This window comes from Lepidochelys olivacea (genome assembly GCF_965140295.1).
Source record: "Lepidochelys olivacea isolate rLepOli2 genome assembly, chromosome: 1".
In the NCBI taxonomy this organism is placed as follows: Eukaryota; Metazoa; Chordata; order Testudines; family Cheloniidae; genus Lepidochelys; species Lepidochelys olivacea.
In genome coordinates, this window is record NC_140411.1 from 202,697,955 (window position 1) to 202,724,178 (window position 26,224).

General features: G+C 43.7%; 1 protein-coding gene across 1 annotated transcript in view; it reads right to left on the minus strand.

Moving 5' to 3' along the window:
- Window positions 1-2,243: 2,243 nt before the first annotated feature.
- CFAP44 (cilia and flagella associated protein 44) overlaps window positions 2,244-26,224 on the minus strand; it is a 78,290-nt gene continuing 54,309 nt past the window's right edge. Inside the window, exons 26-38 of the mRNA XM_084616877.1 lie at window positions 24,989-25,182; window positions 24,336-24,516; window positions 22,856-23,033; window positions 19,057-19,560; window positions 18,174-18,377; window positions 16,881-17,076; window positions 14,611-14,721; window positions 11,817-11,947; window positions 8,553-8,669; window positions 5,909-6,110; window positions 4,969-5,129; window positions 3,727-3,861; window positions 2,244-3,156 (exon numbers count right to left, since the gene is read on the minus strand). Coding sequence (XP_084473003.1) covers window positions 2,974-3,156; window positions 3,727-3,861; window positions 4,969-5,129; window positions 5,909-6,110; window positions 8,553-8,669; window positions 11,817-11,947; window positions 14,611-14,721; window positions 16,881-17,076; window positions 18,174-18,377; window positions 19,057-19,560; window positions 22,856-23,033; window positions 24,336-24,516; window positions 24,989-25,182 — 2,497 coding nt within the window. The 3' untranslated portion in view covers window positions 2,244-2,973. The remainder of the gene's footprint in view (window positions 3,157-3,726; window positions 3,862-4,968; window positions 5,130-5,908; window positions 6,111-8,552; window positions 8,670-11,816; window positions 11,948-14,610; window positions 14,722-16,880; window positions 17,077-18,173; window positions 18,378-19,056; window positions 19,561-22,855; window positions 23,034-24,335; window positions 24,517-24,988; window positions 25,183-26,224) is intronic.

Genomic DNA, 26,224 nt, shown 5'->3' on the forward strand with positions numbered 1-26,224 from the left:
TCTGTGGTCTGCTGTATGCTAAATATTCCTATGCTGAGCCCAGTCTCCTCCCTTGGCAAGAGCAGGGGAGGGGGGATGTTTTCCATGAGTTACTGCTTTACACAGGGCCTCCAGCTGGTTCCTCTAAATCCAGGAGTCAGCAGAAGAGGCAAGGCCCAGTCCGGCTCCAGGTGAAGCCCAGACAGAATGCCCATTGGGGGAACAAGGTCGGACCTTTGAATGAGCTGGAGAGGTGGGGGTTCTATCTCCATCTTTGTGAACAGAGCTGCACAGAAAAATGTGTCTTTTGTGCAGACTCTCCCTGTTTTCTTTTTCATTTTCCTTATTTCAAAAGTCTTTAGCATCTGTGTCCGTAGGTAAAGGTGCCCCTTTGAATGGTAGCTGAAGGTGCTCGGCCCCATCCAGGAGAGGGCCTATAGGCCACAAGCAGACAGTACAAGAAACACTAGCTGTATTGTGATGGGTGCAACTGCACTGCACCTGCCCAACTGGGATCTTTACTGTTCTTCATTTCCGCTTGCTGACTCCAACTGCTTTACGTTATTTAGGACTGAAGCGTCCCATGCTCTGTTCTGTCGTGCTGTTGCTTTGCTTCCCCTCCAACCTGAGAGTTGTTTGCACGTTTGATCCTGGTTCAATTTACACAAAACACCTCACAAAGAACAACCTGGAACAACCGCAAAAGGGGCAGAGAGCCCGAGAGGGTTGGTTGGTTTAGTTTAGTTGGTTCAAAAAGGGCTCTGGACCATTAACGTCTAGGACTGGGCTACACCTGCCTTAGAATGAAACCTCACCACTTGATGAGCAAGGCAGTGAGACAGCAAGAGTGCCGTAGTCCATAGTTAAAGAATGACCAGATTCCAGGTGAAGGGAAAGGAAGAAGAAAACTGACACATCCAGCCTAATTCTCCTCTGACAGGTTGGACCAAGTCCGTAGTTACCCCAATGTCAAACCAGCATAAGAACAGACTGAGGCCTATCACTGCTACAAACACGCCAGGTGCACTTTTCCCTAACACTGACTTCAGTACCCCAATTCATTGCGGTGTCTTAGAGGCAAGCAGCAAAGTCTGTGATTTAGCCATGGCCTTGCCTAATTTGGTCAAAGTTTAACCCTTCAGCCCCTGAAGAAGTTCATCCACAGTGTACAGCATACTTGTCTTGGGCTTCTCCAAATACTTTGTTCCTCCCTCTCATTCCCCCCTTTCACAATGTGTCCTCCCTCCGCCCCCACAGAGGGGGCAGGAGAGCATCTGTGGTATTGGGCTAGCCTACTCTTCAGCAGACAGCTGGTGGAACGTGCTTCTCTCGAAATACGTGCCCAGTTGCTCTTTGACAGGACATACTACATCACAAGATGCAACCTTAAGAAACCCATTAACTACACCTAAGTACTAAAGATAGAGCTGAGGAGTGCAATTTCCAGTGGGTAGATCTCACACATCAAAAATTGCTCCCTCTTGAACAAGGGCTAAGAGCACATCCAGCATTCATTCAATGCAAATCACTGTAGCACATCACTAACACTGTTCAATGATTGTATCTGGAGCACTACCTAGCCTCCTCTATTGCCAAGACTATGATAAAGGTTTAAAACAAGAGGAGTGAATGTGAGTTGGGACTCCATTTTTATCCCTCTTTCTTACACATTCCTTTTCCTTTATTACCTGTATGTACTATTATTTAAAATTTGCACCCAACCAACAGTGTTCTGACTGCCCAAGATGACTGGCCTCCAGTGCATTCTTAATGTGCATTTCTTTCTTTGCAGGTTAACGAGGGTTACCCTTTGTAACTAGTCCTAGCTGTCAGGGCACCCACTATCAAACCAAAACAAAACTTTAAGGAAATCTTTTTAACCTGGCTTTGCCAGCTATGATACCAATATAGGATACCAGAGGGCTGCTTAGTCCACCACCCTAAGGCATAACAAGATCCAATGGCTGACAACTGAAGTCAGGAAAATTCTCCATCGCTTTAACTCCAGATTGGATGGCTTTCTAAATGCTATGCGCCAGTTCAACCAGAAGTGCTTGAGTTTGATGCAAGGATCAGCGGGTGACATTTTATGGCCTGTGTTATGCAGGAGGTCAGACTAACGGTAACAATTTCAAAAGCCACTTTAGTGACTTAAGCACTTAGACGCCTAAGTCACTTTTGAACAGTTTATTCTACATAATCATAATGGTCCCTTTTGGCCTTAAAAAAAATCTATATGTATGCTAGCCTCAAAACGCTCCAACCTGCTTACAAACTTTTATTATCTACAGTAGGATGCCAGCTTCAAAACTGACTTTACATATTTAAAATCCATGTAACCCCTTCCCATTCTTTATGCATATTATCCTGTAAGGGTGTGTTGGTTAATTAATAGAGTTAAGAATTACCCATGACACTCAGCAGAAGAAGATACAAAATAGATCATGTTTCAAGAGGCACTGAAGGGAAGATCTACCCTGCTCGCTGGAAGACAAGGAAGTGAATAGGCGACAGCCAGATACTGAGCCCTTGATTAGTCTGGAGCTGTGCACAACTGTACCCCAAGGTAGGTCTGACTGCTATGAATAGCTTATAAAAGCCATGGGAGCATAGGATGAGTCCTTATTGCAGAAGTGCAGACTTTGCTTAAAGGGTCCATAAAGACTGCACCTAATCAGCAGTAAACAAAGCCATTTGCTACAGCTCACCAGATGCAGCCTGTGATGCTCTAGCTGGCTCTGAATGGAAGTTCAAAAGGGAGCATTGCATACTGGGATCTGCAGTGTTTACAGTCCCTCTGTATTAAAGATGCCCTATGGATGACTGGCAATATGGAACCCCAGGGGAGATTGCAAACAGGACAAAACCTTTGGCCCAAATTTTGACATCCTGTGTGTTATTGGGACTGGTGCTGGTTGCAGACAGGGCCTCTCAGTGACATATGCCCATCACCAGGGAAATATCTAACGAATGAGGCTAGTGACAGAGGGAACTTTAGTTTAGTATCTTGGTATCACGTGGAGGCTGAGGTGGTGGGAAGATGCGTCCATCTTTTCTGCTTAAGAGAGTGATTTCCTCCTTGAGTACTTCTGCCTCCTGGGCCTGGAGTTGGACCAGTGTAATCAGCCTCTCTCTCTCCTGGATCTCAGCTTTCCGGGGGCCTTGGAATTCTGCTCCCTGTAGGAAGAATGAAACAGAGCTCTCTTTAAGCACTGGGGAAGGCATGGCTTCACTTCAGCTGGGAAAGCAAAGCCTTACCCTCACCAACCCAGGCTTAGGACAGGTTTACACCTTCTCCACTCACATCTGATGACCACTCAGTAAGTGACAGTTAATTCAGTGCTGGGCCTCGGAGCAGGCACCACAGATAGCACGGGGGAAAGAACACGTCATTTCACTCAGATCACTCTGGACAATGGAGTGGGGTGGACTTGCTGCGAGGGAAGTCCCATCCAGTCTCCTTCGATCAGAAATATGGTGATTGCATTGCAGTGGTAAAAGGACGCCACGGCCTTAACAAAGGGAAATCTGGGCATGGCCTGTTCCAGCAGGCATATGGATGAAAGCCACCCTGCTGCAATACAAATTGGAGTTGCTGCTCAACTTTTACCATGAGCATCATTACCCCAGATCACTAAATGCTGATGGCAGTACAAGGAATTATAAAGGTGTCCTAGTGGGAACAGACGAAGGCCTGTTACTAAACTGTCATGACCAAGGCTTAGGCAGAGCAGCAGGAAGGTTTACCAAGTCATTCTGCAGTGCGTCCAGCTTCATTTCGAGTCCCTGCTTTTCAGCACACAAGCTGTTCAGCTGCTGCAGCTTGCCGGTGTTCTCTTTCATCAGCATCATCAGCCGTTGCCGCAGCTCAAAAATCTTCTCCTGGGACGGAGGAAAGTTGAAGGAAACCCTCTTTTCTTTTTTTAAGTGGTAAAAACCATACTATTTGCAAGGAGTAGATGTTTCATAATGAACCTGCTCCTACTGAAGTCAATGGCAAAACTCCCTGGGCCAGATCCAGATCCGAGTTACACCGATGTAAACTCAGAGAAACTCCAGCGAGGGGTAATTCACTACACTTATCACATCTGAGCCCAAAATCTTGCCCCAAGACAGTTTTGCTATTGATTTCTTTAGAAGGAAGTGACAGGAAGGTACAATGTATCCAAAATACATATGTAGGCTTGGATGTTTTATTGGGCACTTCTGGGAGAAACATCATCATTCTGGTCAAATACCTTACAATTAAAAGCAGACAAGAGTGTGTCTGTTTATATGGGAGGTTTTCCATGTCTCTTGACCTTTGCAATCACTCTTAAATTTGTTGCACATGTTCCCTCTGGTTTTCATATTTTTTAAATGACATAAATAACGCCTGGGTATTCTAACAATAACTGGAAGGCGGTTGCATTTACAAAGTAATCGCTGGGTCTCGGGCTGAATAAATGCTTAGATGCAGAGGGCAAGTTCTTAGTAGCAAATAGGCTGAGGAGTTTATTAGCCCAGGAGATGGTTGGGGACTTATGAGGAAGTATTTTTTAAATTATTTGTATTCCTGTAGCACCCAGGAACCCAAGGCATACACCAGAACACAAAGACTGTACTTACTTAAAGCACTTACAAGCTAAATTCAATATTACAGCTGTGATTTTCAAAGGAAAATTAGGTTATTAGGTGCTAAACATCAATTGAAAGTCAATGGCATGGACACCCAAGAAATACTTTAGGAAGACAGAAACTGAACTCAGGAAAATAGTGACTATATGTCCTGATTCTCCAGTACAAAACAGCAAGTGTAACAGCAGTTTGTGGCAGAAGCACAAAGGATTTGGGGATATGGGAGGGAAAAGGGTGTGGTGAAAAGGGGGAAAAGAAGTTGAGAGCCCCCACTGAAGAGACTTTTATGCAGCTATTCAGTTTCTAGGCAAGTGACTTCCTTGTAATTGCAGCTGTATCACTGGCCTGGGGGCCTCTGTCCCTGCTCCTTACCTCCCACTTTTTGAGTTCCTGGGCTTGCATGTGCTCTTTCTCCATTATTTTTATCTTTAGCTCTTCCAGGTTTGTGTTAACAGAGAGTGTCTGCAGGGCTTCCAAGTCCACCACCCGGCCAAACTTCATCAGCATCAGCTGATTACAGTTCTCTTCCAATCCTAACAGAACAGACATCACGTTTAAGATATGTATTCGGAAACCTTTTTCATAGGTGAATAATAAGAGCTAGCATATCTGTGGGGATGCAGTTGCCTAGTGGATAGAGCCAGAGTGGACTGGAACTCAGGAGACCTGGGTTAGGTTCCCAGCTTTGCTAGTAGCTGATCTTGAGCGAGTCACATCAATGATACAGATTCCTTCCCTTTGTAAAGCGCTTTGAGATCTACTGATAAAAAGAGCTAGATATTATTATTATTATTGCTTATTTCATCTGAGGACCTCAAAGCATTTTAAATACATTAATTCATGTAAAGCCTCAAAAAAAAAAAACCCTACATGATAAGTATATGTTTTTAAACAGAGGAGGAAACTGGCACAAAGAGGTTAAAGTGCTTTCCTGAGGGCCACAGGATTCAGAGTGAGAGGCTGGAATAGTAGCCAGGAGTCCTGATGCTCTAACCAGCACTTCTTCGTATCATTCATTATCAATGTATATCATTGAAAAGCTACTGATGCTCTGAGAAACAGTTCTACCGCTTATTTCTGCTGTGTGGTCATTATGACATCAGCACCATCTCCACAGTAGCCCGCTGGGATATCGGTGTTGGTGCAGGGAGCAGAGGTGAGAAAGGCAGCTATTGAATTAATTCACACCCAGCAATATGTATACATTAAGCACAGATGCATGCAAGAAGAGATGCCCATCCCTATAAGGTGGAAAGAGACCTAGAATGCCATATACACAGCAGATAAGACCAAACTGTGCTTAGGAACTCACGCTGAATCCTTATCTCTATCTCCCTCCTGTCCCGGATGAGCTCCTTATGCTGCTGCCGGGCCTGCTTGTAGAGCTCCCTCTGCTCCAACTTCTCATGCTGCAGGACCATGATCCTTTGCTGCAGATACTCCAAGGACTGGTTGGTAAATACCAATGTCTGGGACAGGTCAGTGGGTAACTCCCCATTTACCACGTACTCCACCTGCCAGAAATAGTCACAGACTAGGCTGATGACTGCATGTTACTGGCATTGGGAACTCAAGTCAGCAGTCTGGTTGGCGGACAAGTGATTATGGCACAGCCATTGTGTGAGGACAGCATGCTGTTTTAAACACAACTGGCAGAGAATAGCCTAGGGAAAGCCCATTCCCAACAAGGTAGACCCCAGCATGATAAGAGCCTGCTTATAGCCCTGCATGGACTCCAACACAGAGGCTTCCACCTTTGGCAATTGGAATGGAGCTGAGAAGCAATTCTTTACCCAGCTGCCTGCACGCTCCAGCAGCCTGGGGTCTGCAGAGCTATAAGGCCAGTTCTGACACATTTCTGTCCTTCAGTTCTGACCAAAGATCTATTTTAATGAAGGAAGAGAAAGCAGGCAGGGGAAGCAGGGCCTGCCCCAAAGGCACCTGGGTGAGAGCAGGCAGGACCTGACCTATTTTTTCAGTGGCCTCTGCCTAAACCTCCAAGCAGGACACAAAATAAAGTAACAGCAAAAAAGCGCCCAACGCAGAGGAAAAAGTAACACTGTGTCGAGTTTGTCTCCCTGCTTTCAAATCACCTCTGCTGGGACAACATCTGTGAATTAATACATTGTGCCCAATCTGCCAGTCTTTACTTGCACGAAACTCCCATTGTCTTCAATGAGAATTTTGCACACATGAAGACTCCGAGATCGAGCCCTTAGCAGACTTCTGACCACAAACCTACACCATACTTGAGGTACATGGTCACTCAGCATGTCTGGGCTGTCTGGCCTTACTACTCAGTGTATTCCTTTAGTGGTCCAGCAGTAGAGGGGCAAACAATTCTTTTACTTTAACAACAACTAGATATTCCAAGTCAGTCCAGGGTCCCATAACACTGAGAAGAAAAACTGCAAGCAATGAACTGTGGGCCGATGAGACTAATACTGCTAGCCCTGGTCTACACTAGGACTTTAGGTCGAATTTAGCAGCGTTAAATCGATGTAAACCTGCACTTGTCCACACGATGAAGCCTTTTATTTCGACTTAAAGTGCTCTTAAAATCGATTTCCGTACTCCACCCCTGACAAGTGGATTAGCGCTTAAATCGGCCTTGCGGGGTCGAATTTGGGGTACTGTGGACACAATTCGACGGTATTGGCCTCCGGGAGCTATCCCAGAGTGTTCCATTGTGACTGCTCTGGACAGCACTCTCAACTCAGGTGCACGATTGTTTGCCATTGCTCTGATGCAGGGAGGGGCGACTGATGACACGGCTTACAGGGTTGGCTTCAGGGAGCTAAAATCAACAAAGGGGGTGGCTTTACATCAAGGAGTATTTCAGGCAGGACTTCATGGAGGGTTCCAATAAGAAATGGTGCACCTAAGTTATTGTTCTTATTGGAACAAGGAGGTTAGCCTGGCCTCTGATTGATACATGGCTAGATTTACCTCGCTGCACCTTCCCTATGAGTGACTACAGTGTGACCTAGAGGAAAGAGTCCCCTAGACAGGGGAGGGGGGGAAGCAAATGAGTACAAAACAAATCTGGTCTATTTCTTGTTTTGATCCACTCCATCTATCTTTTACATCTTTGGCTGGCAGCAGACGGTGCAGAAGGACTGCATGCCATCCGCATCTCATGGCTGCTCGGCAGAAGATGGTACAGTACGACTGCTAGCAATCCATATCGCCTGCCTGCTCACCATAAGACGGTTCAATAGGACTGACTGCAGGACTAAAGAGAATGACCTGGTCAAGACACTCCAAATTTAGTCCCTGCGCCCATGTCTGTCCAGGCGCTCCCAGCCGACGTGGCCAGGAGCACCTCGGACATGATGATGACGGCTACCAGTCGTACTGTACCATCTGCTGCCACAAGGCAAGGGGTTGCTGCTACTGTGTAGCAATGCCGTACCACGTCTGCCAGCACCCAGGAGACATAGGGTGACGGTTACCTGAGCGGGCTCCATGCTTGCAGTGGTATGGCGTCTGCACAGGTAACTCAGGAAAAAAGGCGCGAAACGATTGTCTGCCCTTGCTTTCACGGGGGGAGGGAGGGAACGGGGGTCTGACGATATGTACCCAGAACCACCCGCGACAATGTTTTAGCCCCATCAGGCATTGGGATATCAACCCAGAATTCCAATGGGCAGCGGAGACTGCGGGAACAGTGGGATAGCTACCCACAGTGCAACGCTCCGGAAGTCGACGCTTGCCTCGGTACTGTGGAAGCGCTCCGCCTAGTTAATGCACTTAATGCACTTAGAGCATTTTCTGTGGGGACACACACACTCGAATATATAAAACTGATTTCTAAAAAACCGACTTATATCAATTGGACCTAATTCCGTAGTGTAGACATACCCCTACTGTCACAACCTGGCCTATTTTCCACCTGCTTGGAATCGCCTTGCTGCTGCTAAACCAAATGCAGCGCACACACACTCTTGCATCACCTGGTGTAGCTTCAGAGGCACTACAACATGGAGCTCATTCAGTCTCTGCTGCTTCTCCCGTTGAAAGGCCTCCAGTTCCCCTTCAGCTGTGTCCAAGCTGGCTTCCACCACTTTCACCTGCAGAGGTGCAAGCCACATACTGATGTGAGGACTTCATAATTTGGACCTAAACCAGCCATCATGGCAATGGTGACCGAGGGCTGCTCTGGGACTGGCTTAGAAGTAGGGTCCCAATTCATCAGATCTGTACTGTTTGGTTCCATGTTTAAGTGAAGGCAACTTTTGTCTAGTTTAATGGTAATGTGATATGGAAGGGCCACACTATTTTGTTCTGTCTTGTTATCTGTAGTGAACTTCCCTGCCCAGTAATAGGATCATCTCCTTTCTAAAGTGAGGTTCTATGCTGACTGTATTGATGCAAAGGTGGCTTTCTTACACTGTAAATCCCCTTCATTGTGCATATCAGAGTGACAAGAGAACGGCCATACTGGCTCAGACCAAAGGTCCACCTAGGCCAGTATCCTATCTTCCGACAGTAACCAATGCCAGGTGCCCTGGAGGGAATGAACAGAACAGGTAATCATCAAGTAATCCATTCCTTGTTGCCCATTCCCAGCTTCTGGCAAACAGGGGCTAGGGACACCATTGCTGCCCATCCTGGCTAATAGCCATTGATAGACCTATGTTCCATGAACTTATCTAGTTCCTTTTTGAACCCCGTTATATTCTTGGCCTTCACAACATCCTCTGGCTAGGAGTTCCACAGGTTGACTGTGTGATGTGTGAAAAATACTTCCTTTTGTTTTAAACCTGCTGCCTATAAATTTCATTGGGTGACCCCTAGTTCTTGTGTTATGAGAAGTAGTAAACACTTCCTTATTTACTTTCTCTACACCAGTCATGATTTTATAGACCTCAATCATATCCCCCCTTAGTCATCTCTTTTCCAAGCTGAAAAGTCCAAGTCTTATTAATCTCTCCTCATATGGCAGCCGTTCCATACCCCTAATCATTTTTGTTGACCTTTTCTGAACGTTTTCCAATTCCAATAATCTTTTTTGAGATGGGGAGACCACATCTGCATGTAGTATTCAAGATGTGGGCATACCATGGATTTATATAGAGGCAATATGATATTTTCTGTCTTATTATCTATTCCTTTCTTAATGATTCCCAACATTCTGTTCTCTTTTTTACTGCCGCTGCACACTGAGCGAATGTTTTCAGAGAACTATCCACAATGACCCCAAGATCTCTTTCTTGAGTAGTAACAGCTAATTTAGACCCCATCATTTCATATATACAGTTAGGATTATGTTTTCCAATCTGCATTACTTTGCATTTATCAACACTGAATTTCATCCGCCATTTTGTCGCCCAGTCACCCAGTTTTGAGAGATCCTTTTGTAGCTCTTCGCAGTCTGCCTGGGACTTAACTATCTTGAGTAGTTTTGTATCATCTGCAAATTTTGCCACCTCACCATTTACCCATTTATCCAGATCATTTATGAATATGTTGAATAGGACTGGTCCCAGAACAGACCCTTGGGGGGACACCACTATTTACCTCTCTCCATTCTGAAAACTGACCATTTATTCCTACCCTTTGTTTCCTATCTTTTAACCAGTTAGCAATCTATGAGAGCACCTTCCCTCTTATCCTGTGGCAGCTTACTTTGCGTAAGAGCCTTTGGTGAGGGACCTTGTCAAAGGCTTTCTGAAAATCTAAGTATACTATATCCACTGGATCCCCTTGGTCCACATGCTTGTTGACCCCCCTCAAAGGATTCTAATAGATTGGTGAGGCATGATTTCCCTTTACTAAAATTATGTTGTCTCTTCCTCAACAAATTATGTTCATCTACATGTTTGACAATATTGTTCTTTATTATAGTTTCAACCAGTTTGCCCAGTACTGAAGTCAAACTTACCAGCCTGTAATTACCGGGATCACCTCTGGAGCCCTTTTTAAAAATTGGCGTCACATTACCTATCCTCCAGTCATTTGGTACAGAAGCTGATTTAAATGATAGGTTACAGACCTACAGTTAGTAGTTCTGCAATGTCACATTTGAGTTCTTTAGAACTCTTGGCTGAATACCATCTACACACTTTAGTGACTAAAATAATCAGCTTTTACTTCAATTAGTCTTGCAGAGTCCACAAGCTATGGGAAGGGGTGCTGGATTCTATTCTGGCTCATGCATCATCAACAGCTTTGTTCTAGTAAATTCTGCTTTGAGGATGTTGATGCAATGTGAGAAGAAAAGAAAGAACCCAGCGTGAATGTGTGGTGTTGAGATTAGAAAAATCTTTATCAAACAAACAAACATACAAACTCATAAACTGAGCACACTGGATTGGGTATCCTTGAGACACAGTAAAAATGGACCCTTACACAATGCTGTTTTTTGCAGAGTAGTTTTTCAAAACAGAATCTCACATTAAATTTAAAAAAAAAATGTTTTTGAATTAATAAAAAATTAAACTCCCAGATAAAAAAAAAGAGCCCAAGAGCTCAGAATGAGTTAATGTTAAAAGATGAAATCAAAAAGATTGCAAATTACATTTAAATAAATTTAAGGGTGTGGGGTTTTTTTTTTAAATAATATTTCAACAAAGCTGAGATTTGTTAGTTACTATTGTGATGGGTGTTCTAGAAATACTGAAGATGGGGGGGAAAAATGTTGACTCATGCAGCAAAATGATCCAGATCCTCAGCTGCTATAAATCAGTGTAGCTCTACGGACTTCAATGGAGCTATGCTGATTTTCACACTCTGAGAATCTGACCTGATATCTTTACACTGGGACCAAACACTAAGGGAAGACGCATAAATTATATAGTTTCAGATGTATCATGCAGTCAAGCTATAAAATAGAGACAGCAAATAACTGCTGCAAGAACTTTCATTTCTCAACAGTGATGCGTTTCAGCCTCTTCACCCGCCACTAAAGCAATGGAATATCACTGCTGTGTAGCACAGCAACACTGCATACCACTTTAGGACAGGATGTGAAGATCAGTGTATCAAATTGCTACTAAAAGGGGAATTTATCTGGGCAGAATGTAATTACCCTCATTGCAATTTTGCCAGGTCTTTGCCCACAAATCATGCCAAAAGTGCCAGTGGATCTTCGATGACTTTGAGAGGTTAGGCCCTTGGTTTTAAGTCTCAATGAAAAGATAACAACTCAAGTACCATGCCATTCCCACCCAGACATAGCAAATGAGGCATGCTGGGAAATTGAGAGCCTACTGTACCTTTTTAGCCAAGGCATCATATTCCTTTTTGAGATTATCAATAACTTTCTTCTCCTCCACTAAGGCTTCCTCAATGTCCAGCCGCTTCTCCCGGAGCTGAAGAGTGTTTTCGAAGAGTGCCTCATCACAGTCTGAGAAGGAAGGTGGCTTGGAATTAAACCAGAGGGGTTGCAGCTTTGGTTTAGTTTTGACTTTACTATATTTATAGGTGGGACTGGTTGCCCCACCTAAGATTGCCTGACATTTCCCATTATAAGACCCGGTTTTCAGTTGCTATAACATTGCTAAACTTTAACTCTTTTGGGCTGAAATTTTCCATCCCAGGAGCCTGCCTCAGGCTGACTCATTTGGGAGAATTTCAGATGCAATGCTTCAGCCGTTTCCAGGAACAAGACTAGGTAAAAAATCTTGTTTTGCCATGTTAAATTCTGGAAGTCTTTTTTTTTTTTCTTAAGATTATCTAGCACCCCCTTGCGTTGAGCAAGAACCTGGAATTTGATATGGGGTGACCTTTGTGTCAGGGATCTAAATTCCCCAAAGATTCCATTTGTACTGAGCATGCACCAGCCCCGGGCTAAAAGCAGGGCCTTCCCTGCAATTGCATCTAAGGACTGCTGTGAGCCATTCCAGGTCTAAGCACCAGACTAAGAGCAAGAAACCTGTCTCTCTTGTGTTTTCAATGATCTCCCGCACCAGGCTGAGGCAGCATGAGGGAGGAAGCTGTCTGATTTGAACAGAGGGGACAAGAGCTGGATCTGCAGGGAGGGATGGGGAGTACATTGGGACAAGCAACCCGGGAGGGGGAAACTGGGACTGGCTGGGCTAAGAGATGGATCTGGGAGCCAGCAGAGAAGTGGAGGGGGGAACTGAGATTAGATGAGGAGTGGGGGGGATACTGGTAGTGGATGGGCAAGAAGACTAGAACAGAGAACCCATGAGGTGGAGAAAGGAGGGGGGAGGCAAAAGAGATTTGACAAGGAGCCAGGGTGCATAGGGAGAACTGGGACTGGCTGGGCAAAGAGACATGGACAAGGAATTGATGGGAAGAGGGTGATCACCCAATATTGGACAGGGAACACAGGAAGGGAGATTGGGACCTGGAGTCACTGGGAATGGGGAATATGGATGGATCGGGGAGAGAGACAAATCAGAAGGGGAGCCAAGAGGTGGGGAGCTGGGTGGGCAAGAAGACTGGGGACAAAGAGATGAGAGTTGCGGGGAAGGGACGGGGAATGGCTAAGGAGAGTGGGACTGAGATGGGGGACTGTGGGATAAGGAGTACATATTATCAGCTCAGTGTGTCAATTAAAACACTGAGCATGTGTGAAAGACAGCAGACTTCACTCACAAGTCAGGTAAATGTACAAGATCAACCCCAATAAGAACACAAGCAATTAAAGACAAAAACGCAAATTCGATTATCTACCTTCTCCTTGCATCAATAATTTGTACTTTGCAGAAAACTTTAACTATCAGGATTCTCCTCCCACCTCACTATAGAAGGAAAGAATATGGATAACAATACCGTTATCAAACTGACAAAAAACAGTTATAAAAAATATGGCAAGGCAAATGATAATCAATTCTAATTAAATCAGAAATAAACCAGCCTGAAAAGCAGCCTTTTAAATGGTCATAAACATACACCAGGCCAAGCTCAAACATTTACTAAACTAATGGTTTTACCCACTCAACAAAATAAGTTACTTGCTGTTGCTGACTGGGTGGATATGATTTTACAAAGGTGCTGAACAGACACGTTTAAAAATAAATAAAATCTTTAATCTTTACTGGTAAATCCAAGAAATATGGCTGGCAATGAGAAATTATGGCCTCTGTCCACTAGATGGCAACAAAGAAGTTAATTTACACTCCAAATTAGGGACCATTCAGGATTTCCATGGGATGAAGGCAAACAATCATAGCAAAAAAAGTTTATTCTTTGTGTTTCCATGGTAAGAGAATATATTACAGGCTCCAATTCCACCCCTCAGAGAGAAAACAGTCAGGGAACAGCAAATAGTCCTTCACTCAATTCGTTGCACTTTGTGTTGTACATTTAGCTGACTTGTGCATGATGATCATCACCACACTCCTGCGCAATAAGTATTATACTACAGAGGGGGAACTACCTAGGGTCTCTCACCGAGTCAGTGGCAGAGATGGGAAGAGAACCTAGATCTCCTGGTACCTTGTCCCCCGTCCATAAGGATTTCAGTGGTGGCTACAGGTACATAATGTTTTGAAAAAGAAACCTACAGAATTGAGTTTTTTGTTCCTTTTTTCACAAATAAAAAGTTGGAAACAAATACCAATGCAGCTCCACTGGCTCTCACTAGATCTTGTTTAAAGTTAGTTCCCTTTTAGATTTTTAAAAATTAGATTTTTCCTCCACTTACCTTCTCCCCAGAGATGGTAATTGAGGTCCCCCAGGCTATATGTCATTGCACTGCAGTTATTAGAGGTTGATGAAGCAAGGAAATACTGAAATGTTTATCTATGTTTATCTATTGCAAATGGTTGCTACTCCTCTTTACAAATAACCAATTGCTATTTAACACACAGGCCAGATTCTGTCATCCTTACTCACATTGAGTAGTACTCTTCTCCACAGTGGTCCCATCTGCATCACTGAGATTACTTAAGGACCAAGGTGCTACTCAACAAGGGAGGGGAAGAGTCTGGGCCATAATAATATTATTAAACCTAAGAAAAAAATCCTGTTCTTGAATTTAAATTCACAGTGTTACCCGTAAAGCTAAACAAGTAGAGAGCACCAAAATGGCTCACTTACTCTTTGGGCAAACAGAGTCATCAAAGACTTCATCTTCAGATCCTGAATCTTCTTCATCGCTCTCCAAGCTAGACTCATCATCACTCTCTTCATCACTATCCTCCTCTTCATCTGGGAAAGGAAAGCAGTATTGTTAGCACTCAGAAAATCCTGGTTCTAATCTGTGACAGGCCTGCTGTCTGTACAGCACACCAATGGAGCCCTAATGAGCAATACCATACTACTGGCTTTTAAAAGCCAAATACATCATTTAAAGAGCACCACCGATGGAAACCGTCCTTTACCAAGTACTGAGACCATAGTCCTGCAACTGACAGCATGTGGCCAAACTGCTGCACCTGCACAAAGCCCTGCTGAAGTCACAAAGGCTCAGCAGTCCACCCAGACACTGCCAATTTCAGGATCAGGGCTTCAGATCCATTCCAGGCCCTGAAGAGTTTGTAATCTAAAAATGACACAGCAAATAAACCCTTCAGAGTAACTGGAAAGAGCTAGTTTCCCAGAAAGGTGGTGATTATATATTTTGAACAAGACAAAATGGTGACTGGCTCCTGCTCAAGGATTCTAGTTTCCCTGTTAGATACATTGATCTCACTAGCATAAGCCCAGACTGGTACAGTATCTCTCATTTATATACAGTATATTACCTGTACAAAAAGTTGTCCTATTAAAGAAATGTATACTGAGTTGAAAGCACTCAGCGGAAGTTAATTCATGCTGGCATTTACACACAGCAGGTATCAGGCAAGGGAAAAGGTGACAGTATCTTGTATTATAGAGTTACAGTAGGGACCCTAGAAGGGAAGGGACCCTTATAGATGAAGATGGATTTTCATTCTTATAAACTATTTAAGGCTGCTTAAAACCTTTTGTAAAATGACTCTTTGGACTGAATTTTCTTATACTTGTACACAACCCATGGGTGAATTTTTGGGAAACTGGTAAAATGTCATTTGGCTGGTTATTTTTGAGCTATCAGAAGACAGACAGAAAAAAGTATTCTGTTGTAAGAAATGTCAGGTTGGTTTCTTTTCACTCAGATCAGTGACTCAAATAGTTTTATTTTTAAAGTTCACACCTGGCATGGAAAGGTCACTTACAGCAATAGGTGTTCTTCTGGTATGTTATTTTTGCAGATCCCTACTTATGAGATGGGAGAACAGTGCCCATTGAGTCTGAGTGAACACATCCCCCAACAATTCAAGTGTTCTGAAAGAGGTTAGCAAAGGGACATGTGGGCCCAACCCACCTTCAGTCCCTTCCACTAATTCAATGAATCCACAGGACAAAGAAGTGGGGAAAGGAATTAACAGATATTGGTACATGCACAGTTAAATAAAGGTACCTTCTTTCTTTCTTTTTTGCATTCCTTAATGTATATATCCTTTTTTAAAATGTATTATCGTTATTCTGAATTGAAACCTTGGGGTTCAGTCATCGTGTGCATTACCATTCTGCTGAGGAAATTAACTAACTAAAAAAAGTGAACTGTGTGTCGTTATTGCCTACATTTGCTGCCAGTTCATACTGTACATGATCACCTCCTAGAAACCAAATGCCAAATCAAAGATAAAGAAGAAATATTTCAGATCAATAGTACTGTCTAGTATTAAACAGTTCAGAACCTATCTGCTGAGAAAAATGCAATACACTGAGGTCTTGGAATTGATCTATTAATTGACTAATGGATGATTACAGGTTGGGTCTATGATTACTAGGGTTGCCGACCCTCCAGGACTGTCCTGGAGTCTCCAGGAATTAAAAATTAATCTTTAATTAAAGACGGTCATGTGATGAAACCTCCAGGAATACATCCAACCAGAATCGGCGACCCTAATGATTACTCATTAGTCAACGAATAGATTGAAAGGGAAATTTAGTGTACACAGACGCCAGACTGACAGCTGTCCATAGATCAGGTACAGCATAGGCAGCAGCTGTATAAAACTCCCTTTTTCCACTCAACACCTACATGCCTCAACACTGATTTGAAGGAACCAACTTTTAAGGTCTTTTGACATTACACATACAATTGTGCAAGGGATGTGGTTACAACACTATTATCCCTCATGATGGTTACAGAACAGTTTGGTCTTGTAGTATAGATTGGACCTAATCATATGTTTTGTTTATGACCTGGAACCAGGTTAAAGCCTCATATCTGCCCAGGGCTTCAGCCAAGTTTTGGGACACAGTTCAGTGCCATCTCTACATTATAAGGCTGAATTGTGTAAACAAATACATAACCCTCGAGAAACAATGCATCCAACCTCTGTCTCCTTCCACATCTTTCTTCTTAACACGCTTGATCTTCTTCTTCAGGACCTTAGTGAGGAAGCTGGCAAATTTGTTGTTCTCTCCAAGGGATGCTTGGAAAGTGGCATAAAGTGCCTTCTCGCGTTCCTGAAGCTTTGCAATCTCATATTTTTTATCCTCCATCTGTGAGAGGTAGTTGTCTAATTTCCACTAAAAAACCAAAAACAACCCCCCCCCAATGTAAAACAACTCAGTACATTAGACTGATAGAGAGCTGTGAAGCATTAGCCTTTTACACTGTTATCAGCACCTGTTAGATCTTTTTAGCATATATGTAAAGGCAGCAATTCCTAGTAGTGAGAAAAGGATTGGTGGTCGGGCTCTCTGCTTTCTATTCCCAATTCTCTGCCAATCACTTGCTGTGTGATGCTGGACAAGTCACTTCCCTTCTCTGTGCTTCAGTTTCATCATCAGTAAAATGAGGATAATGATACTGACCCACTTTATAGTGAAATCTACAATATAAATGCTAATTATTATAATTTATGCATTTCAGTTGTTGAATTAAGAGCAATTTATCTGTCTAAAGAGAGAGACAGACAGACTTGTTGAAATTGGTAGGCTTGAAATTTGATTTACTTTTTTTTTCTTCTTCCCTAATCTGTGCCCCAGTCTAGCAAAGCACATAAGCATCTGTTTAACTTAAAGAACATGGTTCCACTGACTTCAATTCTTCAGTTAACCAAATTCCAAGTGCAGAGGCAAATTCTCTGTGAAGTTACACTTGTGTTACCCATTTGAAAAAGGAAAGGGTGACACAGATGTAACCCTGGGCAGAATTTGGCCTGAAGAATCTGTTACTGAAGATGCATGAGCCAGAAAGATCCCAGTTTGAATCTCAGATCTCAGGATGAGTTAGTAGGCCTTGGAGTTTGCAAAATCACCTTTATATCTGTAAAGAAAGCAAATCTGATCTGGCATCACTGAGATGCAATAAAGGTGGAGCCCCATGATGCTATTTTTACAGTCACCTTCCAAAGGAGAACTGCATATTTTAAGGTAGGCTGTAGATTTTAATTTCACACTTCCAATGGTTTATAAAAATACAAGCATGAAGGGAAAGAAGAATCCATATTTAAGTTAAAAGGACTGCCCTTATATTATCACCAAATGTTTCTTAGAATTCAGCACTAAGAAGTTGGCTGGTGCATAAGGACAGCAGAATGACATTCCCGCCTCTTTTTGAGATGTTTATTTCCAGGCTCACCAGTTGCAGTAGTAACAAATCAGATGCGTATCCTACATACTTGCATCTCTTCCACCTCATTGGTGAGGCTGTTGACACGCTCCTGGAGAGTGTCCTCATGTTTCTCAAAGTTCTTAAGGAGAAGCAGCTCCTCAAACCACGTGATGTGACGTAGGTCAGCACACTTCATCTGCGTGTCCAGCTTCAGCTTCTGGTGCCGCAGGAGGTGGAGCTCAGCATCAAAGGTGATCACCAGTTCATTGATCTGGAATGTGGGAAGGGGCAGAAGTGGAGTGGGGAAAAAAATCACAAAGTGAATCTAAATATGCAAGGCAAGAGACAGGAGCAAAAAAGAAAAATCTCCTGCCTGTTAAACCAACAACTTGCCAGCAACATTTATTATGAGCTACTTTGGTATTCAGGATAACAACATTAATCCCTGGGAATGTTTTTGATATCCATGGGAGCAAATATAAGAATCACCAGAAATTCCACAGATGTTTCGATGCCTCCCATCATCCCCAATTAATCACTTTTCTATGCTGGCCTACACTTTCATGTAATCTCCTGCCTGCTGCAGTGGTAGACTCATGTTACTGACCTCCACCTCATCCACCCTCTTGCAGAATATCTGCCAACTTCTTCCTTGGGCAGGTACAACAGTTTCAGCATCTGCCAAAACTAGATTAATCAGGGGTTTTCTTTCAGAGGCAAGGTAATACCCACAATGGTGTTCTAGTGCTCTCTCTGAAGTTTAATGCATCAGCTCTACAGTTTGATCTAGTGGACTCTCCTGGACTTCCAGAAGGCAATCAATGCAAAAGCCAAAAGATGCCACAGCATCAGTGGGACAGATGTAAAGAGAGGTCTGTGAACTGGTTTTGTTTTGGGCATGGTAGGGGCAGTCCCCTGAAAACTTGAAAAGTTCCCTTTTATTCTCCTACCCTCTTGATCAAGGTCTCCTGAAGGTAAATGTTTCGGATCTTCTCCCGTTTTAAAATTTCCAGCTCCATCTCCGTTGGCTCTGACTTTTCAATCTCAAAAACCTTTGGTTGCATTGGGATGACTGAGGATCCTATTCTCATTGATCTCACACTTGAGGCTCTTGAGGAGGAGTCTATTTCTTTTAGAGAAGGTGCATGAAGGAACTTTCCCCCAAACACTGTAAATGATGCATTCTCTTCCACCTGCTCAGAGAGCCTTTTCTTGTTCTCCTCCTCTTGTTTGAACTTCAAGAGAATATTATTGTCATACTGGAATTTTTTTTCTGGAGTCTCCTCCAGGTGTAACTGAGGGATCAGGGGAATAGGAAGTTGTTGAGATGCATCCAAGGCTGATTTTATGGATTTCAGTTCTTGGACCAGGCAGATGATCTCTTCAATAACAGCCACCTTGAGGTCCCTAAGGGAGATGATCCATTTGTTCATGGTCAATTTCTTTTCATGGACCTGCAAAGAGGAGGAATTTTAGTGTGACTTGCCAAGGACACTTCTACAGCATAAAATCTTCTCTGACACAGGACACTGATCAGTGGTTTGTCTAACTTAAACAATCCTGAAGGGTTTAAATGCTTAACACAATAGATATAGAGAGGTTACTTATCAGTAACTGTTGTTCTTCAAGTGTGTCACCTCTGCATAGTCACACTTATGGGATTAGCACCTCCTGGTACTAAATTGTGGAATCTTTCTAGTGAGCAGGATCTGTTGGGGACACTCACACTCTTTCCCATGCAGAAGATTCCATGGGCATCAGAGGAGGAGTGGGGCCCCAACCACACTTCAGTTCCTTCCAGAGGCGGCAGAAGTTCACGTTAAATGGGGGGCGGTGTGGGCAAAGTGTGGGGACAGCAGAACAGAAGGAAGAAATTGGGGTCTCTCTCTCACCAGCAATAACTGCTCCTGGGCCTGGTCCTATCACCTCATTTCTACATGCTTCCGCGCCTGATCCCAGGTGCCACAACAGCTGTTCCAGTCTCTCTTGGTCCTGGTCTCATCTCCGCCCCCAGCAGCTGCAGAGCCCCACCCAGCCTGAGCAGCTGCACAGTTTACGAAATGCTAATCTATGTTTCTGCAGAGGCAGAAACATAAATCAGCTCCCACAATATTTCAGTTGCAGGGGACCTAGCCCCCACCACTGTCCTGGTTCTGCTGCTCTTGGTTTCTTCCCTAATTTCAGAGTGCTTGATCTGAGAAGAGGGTTAGGTGGACAGGGAATGTAAACATGCAGAGGCACCACTCTCAAAGAACAATAGTTACAGGTAAGCAACCTCCTTTCTTCTTTGAGTGGCTTCTGTATATTCCCACTCATCAGAGATTAGAGAGATTAACAAATTAAGTTTTCCCACGGGAATCCTCACTACATGAGCACTCAGGTTCAAGTACATTTAAAACAATTTTAGGCATCCGTGCCTGAAACAAAGTTACCTGCTAAATCCACCAGAGGATGAAAACCCAAAATCTTCCTAACACTGCAGCAGAATAGGTTCCAGGACTAAAGCATAAGACTACAAGTGGCACCAAAGGGCCCAATCTGATTATAACCAAGACCTTTGGTGCCAAGGCAGGGTGATTCCAGGAGTGGCTGCCAAAATTTCTCTCTCTCTCTGTATTGCTTCCCTGAAGTTTGGAGGATGTTAATGTGCAGTTGAGTCAATAACAACCTTGGACATTTTCAAAGTCAGAGCATCAGCACCAGATTAGAAGTCTTAGTTATTTTCAGAGACAATAGTGGTGTAGCACTGAATGAGACTCAGTAGGTACCAGAGCTATCTCCGTCTGGGCCTGGGAAGGCGTTTCCAAGGTTTTAGAGTACAGAGAATGTCTCTGCACTCTAGGACATCTTGGTTAGGGAACCCAAAGGAAGGGGTCATTACCCAATAAAGGGAGTTTGAGGTCCTACTCAGAACCCCAGCCTGGAAACATGGACTGTTCTACTGATTTTATATGGAGGAATTCCCACACAAAGAATGCCAGAGCCTCATCTGATTATCCTGGAGATCTGGGTATTGCTGACCCTGGGTACTAATCTACTTTGACAAATGGCTTACCCAAGGAAATGGTGCTCGATCCTTGCCACCAAGCTATATTGGCTCAGTTGGATCCATGTATCCTAAGCCACTTGAGTTGGGTACAAAATCACTTCAACTAAGGTTGACCTTAGCGCCAGGTACATTGTACACCAAGCCACTTAAAGCAAGTGGCTCACCAGTGTCAATTGCGCTGGATCCTCAGCACTAGACCTGGTCAACCCAGAAGGATCCAGAGATCTAACACTTCTTATACTGGTGCTTGACCACTTCAGGCATGCAGTACACCAGCTAACAGTGCTTAGCACCAGCCTCAGATGACCCAGAGGGGAGAACATAAATGCCATGTACAGTGGGCACCAGACTACATCATCAAGTGGTTCACCAGGATCCATGATACTGGATCCTAAGCACTTTTTTTGGTTAACTGGGATGAATCTATTGATGTCCATGGTGTTAGAACCTTGGTGCTCAACTAGATTGATCTGAAAAGACCTGGGAACCTCAGCAACATAGTGATGATGCCAGGATGCCAGCGCTGAATTCAGTTGATCCAGAAGAATCCAGAAACTGTGGCACTACATCAATTATGTCTGAACCTCAGCAGTAAATTCAGTCAAACGAGGGGGGACCCAAGAGTCTTGATGGTGCACTGATAGTTCTGGAACCTTGGCTCCAATAGGACCCAGAGACTGCAGGATCACATTGACAGTCTGAGGACCTAAGTGCCAAATTAGCTCAGCCTGGAGGAATATAGGGTCCTCCGCATCAGGCTCACTCACTGGGAAAAGATCAGGGAGATGGATGCCACTTAAAGAGGTCACAGAGCCACTTAGGCTAGCAGACGTATAAAATTGATGCTGGACTTACACATTACCAGACTTAGTCGACTGGGCCTGCGGAGTTTCCCCCATCAGCAGGGGTATTTGAGGAAGCCCTCCTGTCCCTGTAGGCCACACAGACAATTCCCAGGCCTGACAGCTACCGTTTTTTCTTGGTTCTTTTAACTTAAGAAGCATGTTTTGACTAACTGCCAGTCTAACTAATTAAGATGAAAAAGCCCCCAAAGGGCAGAAGAAAAGGAAAGAAACCAATGAGGAGAGCCTTGAGGACACTGCACGTGCTCCATGCTCGCTGCACCTTCAGCAGTTAAAAGGAACTGAAGGGCAGGTGGGACCACCCCCCCTTTTATACCCTCAGAATTTTCCACAAGGATGGGAGGGGTGAATAGCCCTAATGGACCATGCTTACTAGAAAGATTCCACAGCTCCATGCCAGGAGGCACTAATCCCACAAATGTCAATATGCAGATACCACATAAAGAAGAACTGTTAATTCTGTTTTTATAATGGTGCAACATGGTGGGGGAGGGAGTTAGGTCACTGAGTTTCTGGAGAAAGTTTATTAACCTCTGCATGGTAGTGTTTTTGGAATTATGCAAAATATTGATGTTTCTATTAAAGGGTGGGGGAAAATTAATATATCTGCTTGGTCAATGAGGGCCATTTGAGGATTATTCTAATGGGTATGGATTGATGTAACCTTGGGCTAGATGAAATACAAAAGCTTGGCAAAATGACCACCAATGTGCAGTTAAAATTGACCACACATGGTCTGTCTTTAGTAGTCCTCCATCCTGTCACTTTCAAAACATTTTGCAATTGCTCATTTTCTAGATAACATTTTTTTCCAAAAAGGGGAATCCATTTACATACCGCCACCTCTAACGACCTAAGCTGCATCTTCTTCTTCTCTGCGTTCATACGCATGTGCTCCGGGATCTTGTAGTTTGTGGCTGTCTTCAGTTTGAAATCCCCCATGTTTTCCTGAGCCTCTTTGATGTCCTGAACATCCTTGGGGTTCTCATAGTTGTCACTGGGTTTGCTCTTGTATCTGCCAAACACCAAAACCAAGCAGAAATTCTAAGGCTGCACAAATCTCCCACCTCTGTGCTTACCTTACCCATTGATAATGCCTGCTTTGTGCAACAAGGCTTGGTAGGAGAGGTAGGTGTCAGTGGAAGACTAAGCACTACTTAGAAGGAAATATCAGTTGTTTGGAAGAGTTTATCTAGGTGTTTAGCAGGAATGTCAGAAAGTGATCCATACCTGGGGACGAATGTCTCCTTCAGTTTTGAAGAGAAAAACAAACATACATAGGAAGATGTGATTTTTAAAAACTAAACAAATACGTGATGTAGCTCTGCCATTAAAGGACAGATTCAAATAAGACCCTTGAATGAGGCTCTGGGCTCGGAGAAGACCCTTGTATAGCAGTGAGCAGCAGATAGCATTCTATAAAGCTGATTTCAGCTGACAAAACACCCAATGAAGAGGAGACGGCACCACCATCTGTAGTGCCTCCTCTGATTCAATACCTCAAGCCATGTTAAGACCCAAGGAAGGAGTTACATGACTAATTCAACTGATGTGCATAGCACATGCTGCTGACTTTCTCAGAGAGGTGGTTCGCAAAGTTCTGCTTGGCTGCAGCATAGAGTACAGGGCCTGATTGTACAGTTCTTATCCAGTCAAATTCTCAATGACTTCAAGACTTTCCAACTCATTGCACTCTCCTTCTGCCTCCATTGCTGGCTCCATTCATGCCAGTAAGCTACACATTAAGTTTGAAGAGATTCCTGTTTTCCGTGCATTTTGAAAGACTCTTGTCATTTTCCATTTTAAGAGCAGAACCAGCAGGGAAAGGGAAGGGACAGTGTGACCTGTACGTAGACACATGCTAACATAATGTTTATGATGTTAGTGCAAGTGGCTCACCCACACTATCACTGCTCAAGGGGTTAATCAAGGGCTGACCCAGAAGTCTTGGTGGCCCCAAGCCAAGATGGAATTGGACACCTCCAACAAGTACTCCCTGTTTCCTTTTCCATCACCTTCCCACCTGTTTGAGCAACCTATCTGGTCATTGATTGTGTCATTTAGCCCTCCTCATTGACATTGCTTTAAAAGAGAAGCCGTGGCAGCCAGCACAAAAGATTCTAAGGTTCACTTGAGATTCAAGGGCACCTGCTGTCTATAACTGACATTTGGAGCTAATTAGTTTTTAAATTGCCCCCTTAGAATAATAGGGAATTATACAAAAATGTAACAGTGGCATATAAGAGCTAAGTACAATTATTTGACCACAGACAAAGGCAGGCCAGTGGAAAGATGCAGTTTGTGATTCAGGACTTACAGTTCATCCCACTCCTTCCTTCTTTGCATAATCTTAGCTTTGGCCCTGTCCGCTTTCTCCATAATTTTTCTAACTTGTTCAAGTCGGTTTCCACCAAAACGTCCTATAGCACCTTGCAGCTGGGGCCTTTTCTTCAGCTTGTCAGCTTCCATCTCCTCTTCAGTAACTCCAGCAGCCTGACCTAAAAAGAATGAAGTGGGTGTGTAAGCATTAGGTATTTTTATGTGACCTAAAAGCAAGTCAAGGCTACTGTAAGCCACACTGGGCCAGCTCCTCAGCTGGTAAAAATCAGCATAGCTGCAGTCAATGGTCCTTCGCTCATGCCATATTATCAATCAGTGAAAAAAACTGTGCAACCTTGTGTCCCCTTTGGGTTGATGGGTTTTTGCCAACTTTGACTAGAATGTGAAAAACATCTGGTTCTAAATGGCAGAGGGGAACTGTTGACTGAGAATGCAATGTGGTGACCGAAACAGAACATGAAGATAACTCTGTTACCAGCTTCTGTTGCCAAGTTTCTTTGCTTAAAAGTGATGTGATATACTGCAGTCTCTTCCACTCAAGCTCACAAAAATAAACAAGGTGAGATGAAGGATGGAAAGCACATTATGGTAAACAGAATAGCAGCATTTAGGCCTTTGCATATATCTTACTTGTCTCTTTCTGGCTCTCTCGCCTTTGCTCTGCTTCTTTTGCTAATTTGCTTGTTCTCCTTTTCCCTCTTTGACTTTGTTTTCTGGCTTTGTAGTACCTCTCGGAGATTGCCAGGAGCCTATATGTAGAGATTTGATGATTACTTCCTATAGCATGAACGACCACTGTGTCAAATTCCAATGTGTCCCGAAACCTAAGGAAACAAAATAGAGATAACATTCATTATTGTCTGATTTCTGCAGTAGCAGTCTATGAAGTATTTTCCTTCTAGCCCATATTGCTGTCCCCAAAAGGCTTAAACAATGTATTATACTAATTAAACATATTATACAATCATAGTATCTGCAAACATAAAACAACAGGTATCAGTGCTATGACAGAAGTACTGTCCACTGACATCATGAAATCTAGAAATGGAGCCACTCAAGAGTGGGCAGGGAGGAATAGCTCAGTGGTTTGAGCATTGACCTGCTAAACTCAAGGCTGTGAGTTCAATCCTTGAGGGGGCCGTTTAGGGATCTGGGACAAAAGTGGGAGATTGGTCCTGCTTTGAGCAGGGGGTTGAACTAGATGACCTCCTGAGGTCCCTTCCAACCCTGATATTCTATGATTCTATGTCAACAATACCTCATCCACCAAAATGGTGTCTAAGGCATCTGACAGATCTAGTTGAACCAACATAGATAGTTGATCTGTGTCTAACACCAGAAAAATCACCTAACAGAGCAATCTCTATATCAAACTCAGGTCTAAAACCAGACTGGACAGGGTCAAGGAAATCTGAGGAGTCCAGGAATCAACAGAATTGCATCACTACAGCATTCTTCCCCACAAAAGGGAGATTCCCAATAGGGTTTTAATTGGTGAGATTCCTCACATCAGGAGATGGTTTATTGAGCAGTGGTCAAACAATCTGTTCTTAAGTAATGCTGGTACACTGCCCTCCTAAAAGGAGACAAAGACCATCTCTTCCATAGCAAGCTCAGTTTGTCCCCAGCTGCACTTCACCACACATGAAGGACATGGGTTCACTACACAGTTTATTCCTCAAAGTTCCACCAGCACTTCTAGAACCCCAGCAAATGTCACTGGCTTAAACTCAAACAGAGCTGTTCCCCCAAAACCTGGCTCTGATGCCATGGAGGTGGATAGCACAGTCCTGATTCAGTAATAACCTGATTTGCATATCAGTGCTTGCCTAACTTGTGTATGTTTCAGACCAAATGAGAATATAG